Source organism: Notamacropus eugenii, chromosome 5 (assembly GCF_028372415.1).
Source record: "Notamacropus eugenii isolate mMacEug1 chromosome 5, mMacEug1.pri_v2, whole genome shotgun sequence".
Classification (NCBI taxonomy): domain Eukaryota; kingdom Metazoa; phylum Chordata; class Mammalia; order Diprotodontia; family Macropodidae; genus Notamacropus; species Notamacropus eugenii.
Window position 1 is genome coordinate 19,871,066 of NC_092876.1, and position 20,995 is coordinate 19,892,060.

Consider the following 20,995-nt stretch of genomic DNA (forward strand, 5'->3'; position numbering starts at 1 on the left):
GTATGAGACTAAGAATCCAAGGAATGATAGCCATAAAAGTAGTGTTTCCATGCTGATTTAATGTTTGCAAAACATTTAACAAACATTGCTTAATTAAACCTTCACCTCAACTCTGGGGGGTACATGCCCTTATCATCCCCATTCCACAGATGGGGAAACTCAGGCAGGATTAGGTGACATGACTTGCTCAGTGATATACAACTAGGAGGTACCACAGGCTGAACTGGAATTCACCTAACCTCTTAAAGAAAGCATTACAGAAACGGATGTTCAACAGGTTCTAAGATGCTTAAAAAGTTTGTCTGCAAAGAACAGGAAACACTGTGAGTACCAATTAATGGAGGAATGACTGAAGAAGTGAAGTATATGAACGTCATGAAATACTGAGGAGAGATGGCAAATAGTAGGATTTCAGAGAAAAAACATTACATGCATAGGCTTTTAGGTACAGCATGGAATTTGGGGATGTTTAATGAGGTGTCTTCTGGTGGCAGGTCTAATGCAGTCTGTTCTGCTGCAAGAGGCTTTCCCTTGTAAGTAGATCTAAAGCTTTGTCTCCAGTATGATTTCTCCAAAGTACACTAAAGTAGAACCTCTAGGGGAAGTCCTTCCCACCTTCATTCCAGTAGGAACAAGGTTGTATACTGATCACAATCCTCCAGAAAAGAGCATGACTCATGGGCACACTGGTGAGGCTTCTCTCCGCAAAGAATCCTCTAACAGAAAGTAAGAAGTGATCTTGAGACCACAGAGAACTGCTCCTCTGAATGTTTTCTCTAATCCTAAAGAACCTTTAAACCCATTTGAATGCCTTTCCTTCTTCATGACAGTGATCAGATTTCTATTTCATAAGAATTCAGAGAAGGGAAATAGGACATGACTGTTGCATAAAGGCATCACTACCTTGATTACAGTCATAAGGTCTCTCCCAAGTGTGGAAGCTTTTGTTACATATGTTAAGAGTGGTAACTAAAAGCTTTGACACATTCATGAGAGTCATGAGGTTCACCTCTAGTGGGAATTCTATGATGTTTAGCTAAATCTGAAAGCAGTGGAAAATCATTCCACATTTAATACACTCAAAAGACTTCTCTCTGCAGCATCTAATTTTTGATGCATAACAATAGTGGATTGCTGTGTGAAACATTTTTCAGAATAATTACATGCTGAGCATCCTCCCCAGTGTGAATTCTCTGATGTAAAGCAAGATGGTAGTTCTGTGTGAAAGGTTTTCCACATTGATTACATTGCATTATATTATATGGTAAGTAGCAAGATGGGAGGAGTATCTAAAAGTCTTTCCACGTTGATTACATACATAGACTTCTTGATTGTGTATCAAGAATGAATCTCTGTGCAAAATCATTTCCCCCTACTGATACTTATAAAGCTTCCATGCAGTGTGGATTATTGGATGTCCAGCAAGATGGGAGCTCTTTCTGAAAGTCATTCTATCTGCTGTGGATTCTCTGATGGGTAGGTGGCAAGACTCTACCTCACTGGAAAAGCCTTTCCACATTTATTATATTCATAAGGCTTCTGCCCAGTGTGGATTCCTCGATGGGAATTGGATTGATTATTCTGCTCTCTGAAATGCTTTCCAAAATGACTGCATTCATAAGGTATCTCTGCAGTGCATTCTCTGATGTGCTGTAAGGCTGGATCTCGTTCTGAAAAGTCTTTCCACACTGATGACATTCAAAAGGTTTCTCTCTACTGTGGATTCTCTGATGCATAATAAGATTTGGTCTGCTTAGGAAAGCCTTTCCACAATGATTACATTCTTAAGGTTTTTCTCCAGTGTGGGTTCTCTGATGTGCAGCAAAACCTCCCCTGTACCTGAAAGCCTTTCCACATTGATTACATTCATAAGGTTTTTCTCCAGTGTGGATTCTCTGATGGACAGCAAGATGGAACTTGGCTCTGAAAGCCTTTCCACATTGATGACATTCAAAAGGTTTCTCTCCAGTGTGGGTTCTCTGATGTGCAGCAAAACCTCCCCTGTACCTGAAAGCCTTTCCACATTGATGACATTCAAAAGGTTTCTCTCCAGTGTGGGTTCTCTGATGTGCAGCAAAACCTCCCCTGTACCTGAAAGCCTTTCCACATTGATTACATTCAAAAGCCTTCTCTCCAGTGTGGGTTCTCTGATGTGCAACTAAACCTCCCCTGTAGCTGAAAGCCTTTCCACATTGATGACATTCAAAAGGCTTCTCTCCAGTGTGGGTTCTCTGATGTTCAGCAAAACTTCCCCTGTACCTGAAAGCCTTTCCACATTGATTACATTCATAAGGTTTCGCTCCAGTGTGGATTCTCTGATGGGCCCTAAGTTTATTCTTTGCAGTGAAAGCCTTTGTACATTGATTACATTCATAAGGTTTCTCTCCAGTGTGGACTCTCTGATGATCAGCAAGGCTTGTCCTGTATCTGAAAGCCTTTCCACATTGATTACATTCATAAGGTTTTTGTCCAGTGTGGATTCTCTGATGGCCAGCAAGATGGAACTTGTCTCTGAAAGCCTTTCCACATTGATGACATTCAAAAGGTTTCTCTCCAGTGTGGGTTCTCTGATGTGCAGCAAAACCTCCCCTGTACCTGAAAGCCTTTCCACATTGATTACATTCATAAGGTTTTTCTCCAGTGTGGATTCTCTGATGGCCAGCAAGATGGAACTTGTCTCTCAAAGCCTTTCCACATTGATGACATTCAAAAGGTTTCTCTCCAGTGTGGGTTCTCTGATGTGCAGCAAAACTTCCCCTGTACCTGAAAGCCTTTCCACATTGATTACATTCATAAGGTTTCTCTCCAGTGTGGGTTCTCTGATGGGCCCTAAGATTATATTTTGCAGTGAAAGCCTTTGTACATTGATTACATTCATAAGGTTTCTCTCCAGTGTGGATTCTCTGATGATCAGCAAGCCTGGTCCTGTAACTGAATGTCTTTCCACACTGTTTACACTGATACGGATTCCCTCCAGTATGGATTCTCTGATGTGCAGCAAAACTGGTCCTGTTTTTGTAAGCCTTTCCACAATGATTACACTCAAAAGGTTTCTCTCCAGTATGTGTTCTCTGATGATCAGCAAGACGGCTCCTGTCTCTGAAAGACTTTCCACACTGATGACATTCAAAAGGTTTCTCTCCAGTATGGGTTCTCTGATGAGCAACAAGATGGGAGTTATTTCTGAAAGCCTTTCCACAGTGATTACACTGAAAACGTTTCTCTCCAGTATGGATTCTCTGATGACCAGCAAGACTGCTCCTGTCTCTGAAAGACTTTCCACACTGATGACATTCAAAAGGTTTCTCTCCAGTATGAATTCTCTGATGAACAACAAGATTGGAGTTTCTTCTGAAAACCTTTCCACACTGATGACATTCAAAAGTTTTCTCTCCACTGTGGAGTCTTCCATGGGAACCAAGTTTGCTCCTGCTAGTGCTACTCTGAACAGAGTCATTACCTGAGGTCATATTCTTACAGTGATTTAGCATACTAGACTGTCTGACTCTCTTTCCAATTTCAACAAATTCACAGTCACTCTTGGGACTTTTATTTATATTAGTGTCATGGATTTCTCTCAACTTGATGTCCCAGACACCATCCCTCATCAATCTGTGCAGGACATGTTTTTCCACAAAAATTCCAAGATTTCTAGTCACCTCATTTTCTTCAAACCTGCTCTCTAAATCTGAAGAAAACAAACAATCAAATATAGATACAGTAAAAGATACACACACATAAGCATATGCAATAGCAATGGTTACTGGAGATTTATGGGGCTCATGACCTTGGCATTAACAGCTGAAATGCAACAAAATTTTATGTACTCTGAGACCAAACACTTGCACTTAAGAGACTGTATCAGCATAAAGAGGAGACAGACAGGCTGTGAGGGTGACAAAGGAGCTGCACACTACAGAGTGCGGGACTCCAAGACTTACTTACTCCAAGCTAACCATTCACATTGAACAAAAGCAACAGCCACAACTCAAGATGGCTACCAGATTTAATATCAACAGATTAGAGTGATTCTCCATGGGAGAACAGGTTAGTTTCTGCTTCTATTTTGGCAGATGGACTCCCTGGTATTTTATACTGTCTAGACTTTGGGTCAATGTTTTCTTTCTTTAAGGAGATTATTGGACAGCCAAGGATTTCTTGTCCAACTCTGCCATCATACCAGAATCCTCTTCCACTCTTTCTGCCATGACATTTTCAGTGAAGTTGTTAAAAATCTTCACAGAGGAGGAATCTGGCATTCAGGTCTGACACCTGACGTGGTAAATTATTTAACTTGAAAAGGTGGCAAGCCAAGACCAATGCAGAGTTGGTACACAAAAAAGAGTGTGCACTCAATGAAGCTTCTGAAGCTGAGATGCACCAGAATACGGATCCATTTTCTGCCATGTGTGAAAATTTAGGCCTGACAAGTAACATCAAGAAAAGTAAGGAAATGGTCCTTACCCAGGGACAGCAGGTTCTGGACATTCTCCAGCATGACCTCCTTGTACAGCTCTTTCTGAGAATGGTCCAAGAGGCCCCACTCCTCCTCAGTGAAGTCCACAATAACATCCTTGAATGTCACCAACTGCTAAACCATCAAAAGTCACATGACTTAGAGCTCAAAGAGACTCCAAAATTCCTCTAGTCCAACTCTCATCCACTTTGAAGGGGAAACTGAAGCCCAGTGAAAGGATTTCTCTAACACTCATAACTTTTCAGAGCATCATAGTCAACACCTGAAATCAGTTATTAAGAGCACAATGGAATATAGAGAACAGTATTTGACACTTGAAATGAGAAACATGATGAAATAATCAAAGCAAGTAAAATGTTTTCCTAGATAATGCTTCTCCTGATGCAATTAGGAACAAGATATATGTGTTCATCCTTGCTTGCCAAGGAAGACCATGCCATCAGAGAAATGAAGATATGACTTGCACTTGACTTTGTTTTGAGTGAGGGAAGGCTGTGCAAGTCACCAGCCTCATTTCTCCTCCACAGTCATCTGAATCCAGAGACCAGATATTCATCAAGATGACTAGAAATGACCCAGGATGAGATAATTGGGGTTAAGTGACTTGCCCAAAGTCACACAGCTAGTGAGTGTCAAGTGTCTGAGGTGAGATTTAAATTCAGGTCCTCCTGATTCCTGCACTGGTGCTATATCCACTGCACCACCTAGCTGCCCCTAAGAAACAGGATATGTGCTTTATTAGTGATGCACTAAGAATCTGTATGGGAGATAGTGGGATCATGTGTAATTTCACCTCTGTTATAAGTGGTATATTAAGAATATTCTATGAAGAGTTTGTGAGAAGTTGGTTAGTACTGTGTATTCCAGGAGGAAAAAGAACAATCGTGTGACAGTGATCCCTCGGGGGTGAACAAAGACATTATCAAGTCAATGTGGTAAAAGTCTGCAAAAAGGGAGGAAGGAGAGAAAGTATGAAAAGAATTCTAAAGATAGATTACTCACAGTATGGCCTCATCTAAGTGATTTAAGACTGTTTCCAGCCAAATGAAGAATTGTCTGCTCTTATACTGATGGGTTGAGATGGCCCTGGGTATGATGAGTGATACTTAAACATCTTCTCTCTTTGCCTTATGATTGCTTTCAACTATTCATGGAATAGATACATTCATTCATTTTAGTATTTGATTATAGAGAAATAAGAATAACTATATGGGGAAAGGAAGGTTCCTTCCTTCATTAAAAATGTAAAATTTTATCAAGTGGGGTTACAGATTAAGCCAATGTATAACAAAGACATTGCAAATTTATGAAAAATAAATTATTTCATCATGCTGCTACAATTCTGGACCACTGGGCTTGGGTTGTTCAGGGAGTCAAAAGAATAATTCATGAAGAAGACTGATAGAGATTGTATGAGAAAGTGACAGCTTCTTCAATTCAACTGATGCTTGGGAGGGCCCATCTATTGTCACAATCTGGTACATACAAAATGTGTTTAGCCAAGGCACTTTCCATTTGATACTTCCCATTTCTAGCAGAACGGTATGATTCACTGGTTAAGAAGTTGTTTTACTGTGGAGCAATTCTCTTCCTTGGAGATAAAAATCTCTTCATCTTTTTATCATTCTGATTTTGTTTAAAACATCTCTTTTATCTTGCATTCATATATGTCACATATGGCCTCCTTTATATCTATCTGTTATGGAATTTCTGAGTAATTAAAGAATCTTTGATTCTCTCCCTGATTTCTGTAGATTCCCAAGATTTTACAACTCTTCTCACTAGATGTTCTGACTCCTGACTCTTCACTGCATTCTATTCATTTACAGGGTGAACTATCACTAGAGGAAGGCCATGCTTTTCTTCAGTGATAATCCATGTCTGCAATCCCTAACTTGTTCACATCAGAAGCTCATGCACATCTCTTTCCTTCTCCATCCTCCCACATTCTCTCTTCCCCAACATGGGGTGAGCTCATGTCCTCCAAACACCTACTTAAGATGATGGTCAGCTCACATATCACTACATTTGCACATGTGCACCGTGGTGCTCTACTTTGGAACTTCCCACTGACTGTGCCAACCTGTCCCAGGGTCTTTTCCCCAAAATCTCTTCCTTTGGTGTGTTGTCTTTCCATTCAGAGTGGAATCTCTCTGGGGAGGGGTCAGCTTTTCTTCGTTCATGCTTGAGTCCCCAGGCCTTGACACATGGCATGGCATTATTCACTTGTTTCAGTTGTGTCTGACTTTTCTAGACCTCAGCTGAGATTTTCTGAGCAAAGATACAGGAGAGGTTTGTCATTTCCTGCTCTTGCTAAAAATGATCAACTGCGGCAAACACAGTTAAGTGACCTGTGACTCAGCATCACACAGCTAGTAAGTGTTTGATGTCAGAGTAGAACTCATGACATAAGTCTTCCTGATTCTAAGCTCAGGGCCCTGTGCACTGGGCCACCTTGCTGCCCTCTACTCACTCCTTATCCCTTTACCTAACTCAGCTTTCATTCTTCCTTTCCTAAAAGGGCCCTCTGGAAATTTAGCATTGATGCTTTAATATCCAAATCTGACAAATTTGTCCTGTAAGATGGGATTTAGTCGACAAGCTGCACTTATGCATCCAGAAGTCACACCCTGAATGCTGCACGTTCCCCATCCCTGCTCTAGACGGATTACGTTCAGATCCGAGGATATTGTCACTTTAATGTAATGAGGTTCTTCACTCTTTTCTTTATAATTTCTGAACATATGGCCTTTATACCAAATGTTAAGAGTATGTTTTGTGAAGGTACGACCCACTGATAGAGGGTAAAACATCACAAGTACCCATGTGTCTTCAGAGGAAACCCCATTGTAATTTAGTTTATTACATTCTGGCCCAGGCACAATGTGAACCTTGGAGAGGAAGTGGGTGAACTGGGACAGGGTCAAGTAAGAAGAGGGGACATTGCCATGGCCATGGCATTGCAGCTGATAGAGACCAGGAATAGGAGTACAGAAGGCAGAGGCCTGAATTTCTAGCCATGAGTGTGAATGGAGGAAGAAGATGATCCTGGGGACTCAGGAGTGAGGCAGAAAGAGAGTGGGGGACCCCCTCAGGAAGCCTTCTTCTGCTTTCCATATGGCCCACATTTGTAGGCAAATTCTGCCTTGGACTCCTCCTCCTGGCAGACTCCCTGGCTGGCAGAAGCAGTCCTCTTCCTTGACATGAAGATGTCTCCTAAAAATCCTGTACTGGGCTTACAGTTCCCAGGAAGGTCTGAGCTAGGAGGTCAGATGGCCTACCTGTAATCTAACTGACTAAGATTCAGAGACCAAGAAGTGGCCTTTGATGCCACCCTCATGCCATGATTCCTACTTCACTCAGCCCCTCAGAGCCCTCCCCTAGAGGCCCTGTCTCCTCATTGGAGAGAGTTCAACTCAATCAGCCCAACATGTATCCTGTGACTGTTGCTCTCTGCTCACCCCACTTCCCCAATCCCTTTCCTTCTCTCTCAAGAGCACGCTCACACCTATTGCATTAATATCCCCCAAATCTGACCACTGAGGCTTTCACATAGAAAGTGGGTAATGGTTTTTAAAAATGAATTTTGGAGAAACTGTAATTCACTCCATTGGATGCTATACTGGATGTCCTGAAGTAGGTCAATGGCTCTGAAGGTCCCTCCCTTCCCCCAATCTCTTTGAGAAAACTCAGGACCCTCTTCCTGTCCTGTTATTCTGTCTAAGGCACAAAGGGCTTAGCAAATGTTGATTAACCACCTGACTAATCAAGCAGCTACCATTTTCTTTGGACTGGTATAAGTAGCTATGCTAAAGACCCTTGTGACAGACCTTCCTAAACCTAACTCTGAATCTACACTTTCTTTTTTTTCCTAAAAATGTTCCTTTCCCTCTCTCTGTCCCCTAATCTGATGTGACCCAAAATATCTTGGTCAGCTTACCTGCACGGCCTCAGGGATCCTACCCACAGGTTGGGTCATGTACCTCAGGAGGAGAGCTGGTCTCTATGTCCTTAGTGGAAATGGGAGACACCCATGTCCATCAGAGAGTGTGTCACACTCTTGAGTAGATAAATAAAACACAGTGCACTGTCTGTGTGTAACCTGCACTCTCATATTCTGCCTATCCCTAGCAAGGATACTGACAATTCTCACAAAAGGATCAAATGAGACTATACTGATATGGCTCCTGGCACATAACACATAACATGTAACCAGCCCCTCAACCCTTTCCAGCCTTCTCACACCTTGGCCCTCTTCTCTCTGACCCAGGGACACTGGCCTCCTGGCTGATCCTTAACCAAGACCCTCCATCCCCTGACTCTGGGCCTTCCCAATGGCTATCTCTCATGATTGGATTATCCTCCCCCCTCACCTGGGCCTCCTAGTATTCTTCACATCCCAACTAACATCTCCCCTCCTATCCAAATATCCAAGCTATCTGGATCCTTCTCTGTCAGAGTACCTCTCATCCACGCCCTACAGAGCATGTTTACAGACAGATGCTGACAATTAGACTGAGCTCATGGAGAGCAGGAACTGTTAATTTTTTAAACTTTCTTTGCACAAGCAAAACTTTAGCACAGTGCTTGGCACAGAGAAGCCACTTTCTAAATGCTAATGCACTCAACCTAAGAAATGTTAATTGGGAAGGATTCAGAGAGACCTGGGAAGACTTGTGTGGAATGAGGCAGGACGATATGAGCAGAACCAGGAGAACATCTTTTCTGCTGTCAGCAGTGCAAAGGACAACCCACCTCTAACAAGATAAAGCTTCCTTGGCTCTCTTGGATTACAGATTTGCTAATGCTGGTCAGGCCTGTGGATGGACTGCACTCACCTGTGGTTTCTGAGCCACAGGAATCATTCTCCTTGGTCTCTGGCCTAGGAATAGGCTGTGGTCCTCTGCAAGGTGACCTGGGGAGGGAGAAGAACTTCAGGCAGGGAGAGAAATTAACTTTACCTTCCCCTCCCAGGGTGGATGCTGACTTGCCAAGAATGAGGGAGGGAGAGCTCTCAGAATGGTAACCAAGGCCCTGCTCTGCCCTCAAGGGAGAGACTCCACCTCAGGAAGAGGGCAGCAGGGAGTTTTTTTCCAAAGTAAAAGACAGAGAATTCCCCACCAAGGGAATAGGGCAGAGACATCTCCCTTCCAAGGGAAGAGGTCAGAGAGACCCCAGCTCCAGGGAACATAAAGGTTTCTCTGTTCTGAATGAAGAATGCATAGAGACCTTAGCTCCAAAGAAAGTAGAGATCTCACCACCTACTGCTTCTGTTCCCAGACAACCTGCTCTAGTCTAATCACAAGAGTCCTGCCTAGCCCTGCTATCCATCTTCTAAATTGAACCCTCTTCTTCCCTGTCCTCCTCTTAGGGTTTGAAACATCACCCCAGGGAGAGAATTCCACCAGGGCCCCTACCCACCTGGCTGGCCATACGTGAGCTCCCCTCTCTCCATCCCTTACCTTTCTCTGAGACTAAAGATTTCTTGCTCAGAATCTCCTGGTCTTCCAGCTCTCCCTCCAATACACTCATCTTCCCCACAAGCATATGCCCAGCCTAAATCCCTCCTGGTTCTCCCAGCCAATCCCCTCCCCTGATCCTTCCTTTCTCACATCCCCTTTCTTCTCTACAACCTGGGCCCAGACTTGCCCACTCCCACTGAGCTCTCCTCCACACTGCAGACATTTGCCTCCTTGGCCCATCTCCATTCCTGACCTTCTATCCCCCATTTGAACATTGAGGGGCCTTAACTTCTATCTTGTTTTCATCTGCCAAGAGATCTTCTCTCATGGGAATATAGGTAGATCCTAATAGGGAGCTGGGGCCAGGACACCAGGACCCCTGGGTCCCAACTCCTGTTACAGCTCATTTTATAAACTTTATCTACTGATAAAATCCTTCTCACCTCCCTCTAAGTCTAGGGGTTTAGTTGTTAGCTGATTTAGTAATATCATTCCATGCCCTGGGAGGCCCAACTCTTTCTCTTCCGTTGCTCAAAACCTGAATTCTAATAGTAAAGGGAGAGGGGCAGGAACCAGGACGTGTTAGTCCTAGGCACAAGGATGGCAGGAAATTAAGGAGACCACAGAAGGACTGACCAGGCATTGCTTTTGGGGGTGAGGGAAGCACAATACCCCAGCACAGAATCCTTAAGGATACTTTAGGTTCTTTTAGGTTTTCTGTATTTCTTACAAAAGTAACGCCAGTCCCCACCCTCAGGGACCTTATCTGGCAATGGGGAGTGGTGGGCAGGGAGGGGCTCTGTGGTAGAAAACTTTGCTGGGCTGGACAGTGAAGCCTTGAGGCACAGACTCATCCTTCAGGGCCTGGAACAGAGGGGGAGAGCCCCAAGGGTCTCATTTCCTCAACTGGAGAGGAAAGGGAAAGGTTGGGGAGAAAAAATAAAGCCATATGAAGGAGTATACCTACCTGCCTACAGATTTATATAGTCACATATTTACACAGATATCTATAAACATACTTGTTTTGGTGTAAAACTGACTGCTCAGTGGAGAATTAAAAGCTTTTTTTAGAGCTTTTCCAGGGAACTCAGGGATTTTAAGAGAGGGATGCCCTCTAACCCTGGGAACCACCAGGATAAAGACAACGCCTGGGATGGAGCATCACCAAGGAGGAGAAGCCAAAAGGCCAGTTTGACTGCTCAGTGTTGTGTGAGGAAGAGTTGTGTGTAACTAACTTGGAGAGGAAGCTGGAGCCCAGCTTTCTAGGGCTCTTAAATAGCTAACAGATGCATTTTTAATTACACATAGATATTATGGGAGGCGCTAGAATTCACTGAGAGGAAGTGATGTGGGGAGGACTAAAATTGAGGCATACAGAGATCTGTCCCCCTCAGAGTAGATTTTCCTTCCTTTTCCCCCACCCCCACCCCAGTGCCTACAGAGTTAGTTAAGTTAATACAGTGAAGTTCATAGTCAGGTCTTTGGAGCAGAGGTGGCTCACATGGGCAGTTTTGTTTACTTGGCCCAATTAGAGAGAATTCTGTCTGTAGCCAGTACTGCAAAGTGGTTCAGCAAAATAGTGGAAGGGAGAGAGACAGACAGCTCTCCAAAGAAAAAAAGGAAAGGCAAAAATAGACAGTAAAACTGTAAAACTTGGAGATAACGATATAACACATTCAGACTCAGACAAGTTAAAAGGATAATCAAGAAGATTTAGTAACTAATGCTCTATGGGGAAAGAGAACGAAGGCAGGGGAAAGAATCAAGGATGGCTTCTAGGTTGCTAATGTGGAACAAACAAACTGAATTTGGGGGACACAGCTTCTCTCCAGAAAGTTACCTTAGATGTCAAAGAAACTCAGCTTCCTTACAGGGTTTAGAGAATAAAGACAGACCCTCAGTTGTTCTTTTTTTCACAGTCTAAGCCCACTGATTCTATCTTGAGGGAGACCTCCAATAACTGGGCAGTTCTCACCAAGATACTCTGACAGAATTAACTAGAGACCTACCTCCCCTGACCCCACCAGACATTCTGGAAAAGGGAAAACATCCCCACTGAAACAAACTTTGCAAGTTCTGAGACCAAGGTTAACATTCTCCCCAAACCCAAATCCCCTGACATTCTGTCTCTATTACCCCACCACCCCAATGAGGAAAGTGGCTGCCCAGCCTCCCCAAATGGACTGAGGCTGGGAGAACCCCCAATTATGCCTCTACTTGCCCTTCTTCCCTTGAGGTTCTAACCACAGGGTAATGACCAGGGGGCTGAAGCTACTTTATCTTCTGGGAGGAATTCCAGCTAGTTGGAACAAGTGAGAGAGGCCTTGGCCTCGAGTCAGAAGAACCAAGGGTTCACATTTGATCTCAGGCACTGTTTGATTCTTGGCAAGTCACTAGAACTCTTTCTCTCACTTTCCTCAATTATAAAGTGGGGAGAACAATGGCACCTCCCCTCAAAGGCTGCTCTACAGATTCCATTGGTCAAGTGCTTGGCAGTTCCTGTCACATGGGTGTGATGAAAAGGTGAGTAATTGCCATTTGTATTTCTGTCTAGAAGGTTCTTAGGACCTGTAGGCTGAGGAATATCTCAACATTAACTTCAATGAGTTTAATACAAGACATTATTTCTCTTCTGCTCCCCAGTGCAGTGTCTCAAATACACAGATGAGCAAACTAAGGCTAAGGTACTGAGTGACCTGACACAGCTGACACGTATCAGAGGCATAGTTTGAATGCAGGTCTACGTGAGGTCCAGCACAACCCAGTTCCACCCAGCCAGGTCACATCATGCAGAAGACTGACAGTTACAAAAAGCAGACCCAGGATTGAGGGACAGTCACCCACATGGGAAGGGAGGAAGGTGGGCAGGGAGCAAAGGAGACCAAGTCAGATCAGAGGAAGGACTTACGGATCCCTTGGGTATCAGTACCACAGGCAGCAGGAGAACCAGGACAGGAATCCTCAAGGACTTCTTTATCCAACAGGTCAGGATGAGTAACAATAATGAATGCTACAGAGAAGTCAGGAAAAAGCCAATGAAGAGACTACACCTGGCTCTAATCAAAGCAGGCTTCATTCAAGGAGCTTCAATTAATTACACTTGAAATTGTACATTCTTTAGTAAAAATCTAAGTAGTATGAAAAATTTCAAAAATGAAAACGATTTAATTGTAAAGTAACAAAGGCCACAGGTTCCCCACCCCTGGGCTAGGGTCTTCACAAATAAGGACACCATTGCTTTGAGCTGCCTAAATGATTTGCAGGTGTTGGAGAAGGGAGCAGAGGGTGGGAAAAGGAGAGACCATCCAGTAGAGGAAGCTTTGTCTGAGAAGTGACTTGTGAAAAGGAGAAATGTGTGTTTGTCAGTTGTCAATAAAGACAGGACCTGCACTTGACTTTGTTTTGAGTGAGGGAGGGTTGTGCAGGTCACCAGCCTCACTTCTCCTCCAGAGCCATTTGAATCCAGTGACCAGATATTCATCAGGATGACTGGAGATGACCCAGGATGAGGCAACTGGGGTTAAGTGATTTGCCCAAATTCACACAGCTAGTGAGTGGCAAGTGTCTGAGGTGACATTTGAACTCAGATCCTCCTGACTCCTGCACTGGTGCTCTATCCACTGCACCAGCAGTTGCCCCTCAAAAGGAGGAAAGAGGCTAGCTGAAGGATGAGGTTAAGGGAAGGTCTTTTCAAAGTGGGAGAGACCTGGGCATTTCATGTTTGGAGTTGGCAGTTCAGTGATTGAGTGTTGAAAGGAAGTTGGGGTTCACTTATTTTCAGTTGGGTCCCATTCTTCCTGACCCCACTGGGGATTTTCTTGGACAAAGGTACTGGAGTAGTTAGACAGTTCTCTGTAATAATTTATTTTTTGTCCCAGAAACTATTTAAAAAGGCAATTGTGAGAGAAATGGTTTGGGGACCACAGGACCTCCCAGGCAAGGTCAAGGACTTAGCCCAAGAGGAGGTGCTGCTGCCCACTGCTTCCCTTCCCAGAGTGCCCTCTGAAAGACCCATGGAAGAGACCCATTCTCACTCAAAGAAGTCAGAGACAGTGGGAGAGGAAGGCTTGTTTTTTTCAGCTTCTCAGGAGGCAGTGGGTATGGGGTCACCAGGAAGAAGCAGCAGTGAGGTGACATTTCTGTCCTGCCTGTTAGAGTTAGGGTTACTTTAAATGCCTCCTTCTTCATTTCCCTACATTCCCCCCTTATGCAGATTGGGAAGGTGTGGTAGTGAGGATAATTGTCACCTGGGCATGACCCCTAGAGTTTGGGCTGTTTGTCACCACCCCTGAAGCCAGCATGTACTTGACCATCACTTGCAAAGCGCGTTACCCATGCTTACCTTGTCACAAGTTCCCAGCAGCCCAGGAGTTTTACTCTTTTTCAAGAGCATTTCTGGGAGCAAAACAAGATACCACAATATCCCTTCTTACTCTATGAGCTGTGTAAATGGCACCTTATGTCATCTAATCAAACTCATTAGATAATGAGGCCATAAGGCACAATCCAAGTGAGCTGCAGACCTCTGCATTCTTCTTAGATTATGCCCCTTCCAGGCACAGGCTCCACTCACTGGCCTTTCAGCCCCTTCCCCTCAGACAAACAGAAAACTGTCCCCTAGCTCTGCTCCCTCCAGCCTGGAAGGATCTTCCCTTCTCCCATGGACCTTAGTGTCCTTACAGATGGTGCTCAAACCTGCCCTTCTGCAGACCTGCCCTGGTTTTTTTTCCTCCTTACCCAGAAGCTAGTACCCTCCTCTCAGAGATGACCTTCCATCTGTCTCCTCTTGCATAAGCTTGATCTAAGGAATCATTTACAGATTATGAACAGAGAGCCAGACTCAAAATCAGAAGACCTGGGTCCAAGTCTGGTCTCAGACACAGGCTGGAAGGGACACCTTCAGCAGGTCACTGAGGAGAGATGAATGGCCTGGAACATTTCCAAGATCCAGGCTAGCTCTGATGTTCAGAGATCTTGAATCATCTCCCAAGAGACAGTGCACTGCACCCCCAGAGATCTCCCCAAAATTGATACATTATGTGGCCACCCCCCACATCAATCCAACGGAGTGTAAACTCCCCAAAAGCAGGGAGTGCTTTTATTTTAGTACGTCCAGGAATTGTATGAGAGCTGGACTATAAATTGAGAAATAAATCGACTGAGCTATTAACCCCATACAACGGGGAAAACTCAAGAGATGGAAGCTAGGGAAAACTGGGTCTGGGTAAATTTTTCAGAGAAACATTAGCATTTCTAAAATCCACCAAGAAGAAGGGTGCAATGTGAGAAGAAGGGGGATGGTGAGAGGGTGGAGGAATAAAGGCCCAGGGAAAAAAGGGGAACATGGAATTCCAGAATTCAGGAGTTGGTAGGTAGGAGTGAGGGAGTAACAAATGCTAATAAAGAGAATGGAGCAAGGTCAGAGGTGGGAGGAGGGGTGATAACCCAACCCCCACACTCCCATTCCATCTTGGGTCAGGGACTCAGGAATCAAAAATACTTGGATTTCAGGAAAGGATTTCCAAAGGCCAGCATCTGTAATTAGCTGGGCTAATGGGGGCAGATGTGCCCTCTGGTCCTAGAGACTACAGCACTTACTGCAGATCCTGGCATATATTAATGAAGAGCTGGATAACTGACTTTTCCACTTCATTCATTCATTCATTCATTCACTGGGAGAGGTAAGAGGAATTGAGAACCAAGTTCCAGGTCCTCAGTCATTTAGGAGGTGGCCAACAATTCCCTGGCTCTGGGGACCCCATCCCTGCCCACTGGGTACTGAGAAGTAAAGCTGAGCTGGGGCAGAAGGGGCTCACGGCACCAAGGCTCCTGGGCTCTCAGATGAAGAAGGAACCTCACAGATTTCACCCACCTCCAAGCTGCCTTCAGCCCATAAGGCTGATCAGGACAATCGATCAACATCCATTAAGCACCGAACACGCCTGGTCTGGAGTCAGGAAGACCTAGGTTCAAATTCCGCCTCAGACACCAGCCGTGAGACCCTGGACACGTCACCTGACCCTCCTGGCCTCACTTTTCCTCTTTTACAACACGAGCAGAGACGCCTCCAGGATGCCCAACACCCCGGAACCACCGCGTCCCAACCGGCGCCGGACCGTCAGAACCCGCGGCCATCCCCCCTCCTCTCCTCCGGGGTCTCCCCGCAGGCCCAGTCCCTGCGGAGCCCGGTCCGGTCCGTGCGCTCGGACCGACCCTGACCCGGCGGCTCCGGCCATTTCTCACCGAATTCTCCTTCCACAAAGCGGGATCCCACGGACCCCACAGGACCGGACTCCCGTCCCACGCACGGACCGGGGACTCCCCTAGTGACCCCCCGGGACCGAGAGATGCCCACGGGACCCAGAGATGCCCACGTGCCGAGAGACCCCCACGGACCGAGAGATCCCCCCGGACCGAGAGACCCCCCCACGGGGCCGAGAGACCCCCACGGACCGAGAGATCCCCCTGGGACCCAGAGATGCCCACTTGCCGAGTGATCCCCACGGACCGAGAGACCCCCCCCTACGGGAGCGAGAGCCCCACAGACCGAGAGACCCCCCCGGACCGAGAGACCCCCCCCACGTGGCCGAGAGACCCCCACGGACCGAGAGACACCCCCCCCACGGGACCGAGAGACCCCCACAGACCGAGAGATCCCCCCACGGGACCGAGAGACCCCCCCACGGGACCGAGAGACCCCCACGGACCGAGAGATCCCCATGGACCGCGAGACCCCTACGGACCGCGAGACCCCCCACGGGACCGAGAGACCCCCACGGACCGAGAGATCCCCACGGACCGCGAGACCCCCACGGACCGCGAGACCCCCCACGGGACCGAGAGACCCCCCCCACGGGGACCGAGACACCCCCACAGACCGAGAGACCCCCACGGACCGCGAGACCCCCCCACGGGACCGAGAGACCGCCCCACGGGACCGAGAGACCCCCACGGACCGAGAGACCCCCCCCACGGGGCCGAGAGACCCCCACGGACCGAGAGACACCCCCCCCACGGGACCGAGAGACCCCCACAGACCGAGAGACCCCCCCGGACCGAGAGACCCCCCCCCCACGGGGCCGAGAGACCCCCACATACCGAGAGACACCCACTGACCGAGAGACACCCCCCCCACGGGACCGAGAGATCCCCCCGGGACCGTGAGACCCCCCCACGGGGCCGAGAGACCCCCACGGACCGAGAGATCCCCCCGGGACCGTGAGACCCCCCCACGGGACCGAGAGACCCCCACGGGACCGAGAGACCCCCACGGACCGAGAGATCCCCCCAGGGGACCGAGAGACCCCCACGGGACCGAGAGACCCCCCACAGACCGAGAGACCCCCACACACCGAGAGATCCCCCCAACGGGACCGAGAGACCCCCCCACGGGGCCGAGAGACCCCCACGGACCGTGAGACCCCCCCACGGGACCGAGAGACCCCCCCACGGGACCGAGAGATCCCCACGCGCGGGGGCTTCGGCCGCGGATCCAGGTCGGGATCCGACGTCCTCGAGGCTTCCTCGGGCCGTGAAGGAGGCGGGCACGTCCGAGGCCGCGGGCAGACTCCGGCCCGTCCTCGCGGAATCCCGGCCCGGGCTCCGGGCACCGAGCAGCCCCCGATCCCTGCGCGGGCCCTTCCTGCCTCTCACGCCTTCCCATGATGCCCCGCGACCTCGGACCCTGCCTTTGGGGACTAAGGGGCCCCGGACAGCCTGCCCCTCAAAGCGAGGCCCCCAGCACCGCCGGGTCTGCCCCTCCCCCCACATCCGGGTCTCCCCTTCCTGGGCCCCGGGGGGTCTCCCCAGGCTTCCCCCACGCCTCACTCTCCCAGTACAAGTTCCTGGGGTGGGACCCGGCCCGGAGAAGGAAATCTCGCGGGATTTCCCTTCGGGGCTCCCCACGCTGGGGCCCGACTCTCACCTGGTCCCGGCTCCGGGTCCGCCCGAACCTGCTCTTTGATCTCTGGGGCGGAGGGAATTCTGCAGAGCTTGAAACTATACGACCTACGCCGCCATCTTCCCAGCATCCTTTGCAGGACGTGGTCTCCTAGGCAACTGCAGACGCGGAAAGAGTCACGTGGAAAGGATTCCTGCCTGCAGAAAGCCTGAGAAACCTGAAGGATCAACTGCGGGGCTAGTGTCAGGAATGCGAGAGGCAAGGGCAGGGTGGGCAGAAAGACCAAAGAAAAAGAGAAGTCGGGAAAAGACTTGGAGGGAAAGGCCCAGGAAATGAGAACCTAAAATAGAAAATAACGTGAAGGGAAAACGGGAAAGGGGATTGCACGTGACAGGGAACTGAGGGGAAGAGGAAGGGGAAGGTTAAATACTTAGAGTGAAAAATTAAAAGGGATGAAGGAGCCAAAATCTGAGTCTCGGACTCACTTTAACGTGAGAGGAGGCGAGAAAGAGAAACCAGACTCAGGACTTTGAGGGAAAATTGAAAATAACCCAACAGCCAGCGGGGGAGGGGTCAGAAAACAAAACCCTGAGTCTCTTGTTTACAGGAAACACGTTTAAAAGCTTGTAAAAAGACAACGAATAGAAATAAACATCTGATAAAACGTGTTCCACTTCTTGGGGGAAACCAGACCAGCAGGATCCCACTCTTGCTGTCAGACTCAGCAAAAACCATCCTGACAAACACGGGAAGGGATAAGCTAGGAAAAGAAGATTCTGCAGCATCCACAGAGAGCCAAGCAAGAGCCACACGGACATGCCAGGCTCCCCAGCCTTGGCCTTTCCCTTGGACCCAGAACCATAGAAGGACAACACTTTACCAGTCCTGTCACCTCTGGATAAAGTCTCTCATAAAGATGAGAAAAACAAAGCAGACCTGAACAGGAGGCCTGAGAGACTAAAGCAAGGAGACTTATGTGTCTGCTGAATGGGGACTGATCAATAGATATATTTCCCAACAATATATATGATCAGGTCAGGGAACAAAATGTTGAGGTTTGGGGTGTTTGGGACCCCAAAATACCAATAGCCAGGTCCTGCTGCACGAATTCAACTCCAGCCTCCTCTGATACCTCCCCAGAAATTCCCTGCTTTCCTTCTGATCCTCATTACATTGCTTTTACTTGTACAAAACCTTTTTAATTTAACCTAATCAAAATTATCTTTTTCATACCTCACACTCTTCCTTATCACTTGTTTATCCACAAATTGTTTTCCTGTCCATAAGTCTAATAATCCACATTTTTCATGATCTTCAAATTTCTTGTTTCTCTCATTAAATATGTCTCATGTATCCATTTTGACATTATCTTGATAAATAATTTAAAATATTGATCTAGGCATAATTTCTGCCATATTTCCTTCTGGTTTTCCCAACAACTTTTACCAGATAATGAATTCCTATCCCAAAATCTTAAGTCTTTACACTTGTGAAATGCATGTTTCCTTTAACTATTTGCTGCTATAAATTGTACTTCTACCCTATTCTATTAATCTACCTTTCTAGTTCTTAGCCAGTACCAGATCTGCCTTATAATACAGTTTCAATGATCAAGTTCTACTGAACCTTTTCCCTTTATATTATTTTTTTATTTGTTCCATTCATATTCTTGACCTTCTGTTCTTCTAAATGAATTTTGTAATGGTTTTTTTCTAACTCAATAAAATAAGGTTTTGATAATTTAATTGAGATCCCCTTGAAGATATGAATTAGCTCACATAAAATTGTCATTACTATTGTATTTGTCATGCCAACCCATCTTTCGGATCATCCAAGCCTTCCTGTTCCTGGATAGTTACTAAGTGTGTTGAAAGGGTGTGAGGAAGTTTGACAGTATTCTCATACCCACACCACTTTTAGTTATTTCTTCTATTCTTTTTTGGTTCTCATTTGTTTAATCTCTTTGCCAGATTTGTGCCCTCCTCATGCAGATGACAGTTCAGGTTGGGTACCAACCACTGTCCAGGACCATGACCCATCATCTTCTGGACCTGGCATTGGCCAAGTTCCCAACCTTGGCTGCAGGCCCAACCCCTCAAATGGCAGTACTCTATAAGGCAAGGACAGCTCTAAGTCCTCTCTCAGCATAAAGCAGTTTCAATAGCTGAGAACTTCATCCCTTACCTCAACAGATTTTGGTTCCCATCTGTTAAAGGGGGGAATGATGGGGTGCTTGGGTAAATGTGCTTGAACCCCAATTCTAAAATCATGTTTCTCCCTACCCTCAAAACCCTACACCAGGCAGTTTCTCCCCAGCCCAAAGGCACGGCCTGCCCCAGCAATAACTTTTTTTCTCCCTTCCTGATACAGCAACCAGGTATACCTATAGAACTTGTTAGTCTCGATCAGCTATGTACTGGCTGAACTGGCCCTGCACTGGGTCATATTGACATTTACTACTCACTGACCAATCATATGTATCCTAGACTTAGATATACCTATACTCCTTTACATTTATCTTGTCTAACAAGGCATTGATGAGAGCCACCTGGGTATTTCTCAGTCAGCCCTGACCATTGGTTCACTTAGTGACATTTCAGGCCTAAAACGACACCTCCAGGTAGCCCCTGCTTCGGCTAATTCCAGATGAATTCCAGAGTTACACATGCTGCTGGCAGCATCTGGGCACTCCAGGGATCTCACTGCTAGGGGCACAGTAGGAGTAGAAAGGTCTGGGGAAGAGATCAAAATATGGGTGCTTACTTCTTATTCCACTTGCTAGGAAAAGATCTTCAGATTTCAATTAATGTTTGGATTCTTAGGTTTTGTCACCATAATGTTGAAAAGAGAGATGGGAGAGCTGGTTCAAATGTGAACGACTCTACTTAGACCTTCTCTTTAGTCAAAGAGAGCTTTATTGACTCAAAAGCAGGGGCCTAGCCCTGTTAGAAGGATTAGCAATTTATAGAGGGACAGGAGCTTGTTTTTATAAGGACAGGATAAGTGAGACAGGGGAATCTTATGACCCAGGATGGGGGAGGGGAGACACGGAATTCCATGGTCCAGGATAAGGGGGAAGTTTTATGGTGTTCCAAGTTAAAGGGAGACTTTAAGGCTCCTGGGAAAGACAAGCTAAACTTTAGAGTGCCTGTGTAT

General features: G+C 46.7%; 1 protein-coding gene across 1 annotated transcript; it reads right to left on the minus strand.

Moving 5' to 3' along the window:
- Positions 1-39: 39 nt before the first annotated feature.
- On the minus strand, positions 40-18,819 carry LOC140508292 (uncharacterized). The gene is made up of 5 exons (XM_072616101.1): positions 17,864-18,819; positions 12,848-12,949; positions 9,316-9,392; positions 4,465-4,591; positions 40-3,688 (listed from the first exon to the last, which is right to left on the minus strand). The coding sequence occupies exons 1-5, from the start codon at positions 17,967-17,969 to the stop codon at positions 1,785-1,787; spliced, it is 2,316 nt and encodes a 771-aa protein (XP_072472202.1). The 5' UTR covers positions 17,970-18,819; the 3' UTR covers positions 40-1,784.
- Positions 18,820-20,995: the final 2,176 nt, after the last annotated feature.

What these genes read in the sequence shown, in the direction of transcription:
- LOC140508292 (XM_072616101.1), bottom strand. Translation starts at nt 17,969, where the DNA reads ATGCTGGGAAGATGGCGGCGTAGGTCGTATAGTTTCAAGCTCTGCAGA. An exon ending in GGACCCGGAGCCGGGACCAG is followed by an intron (nt 12,950 to 17,863) that starts GTGAGAGTCGGG and finishes ACTTCTCTGTAG; the next exon opens with CATTCATTATTGTTACTCAT. An exon ending in CCAGAACCTGCTGTCCCTGG is followed by an intron (nt 3,689 to 4,464) that starts GTAAGGACCATT and finishes TGTTTTCTTCAG; the next exon opens with ATTTAGAGAGCAGGTTTGAA.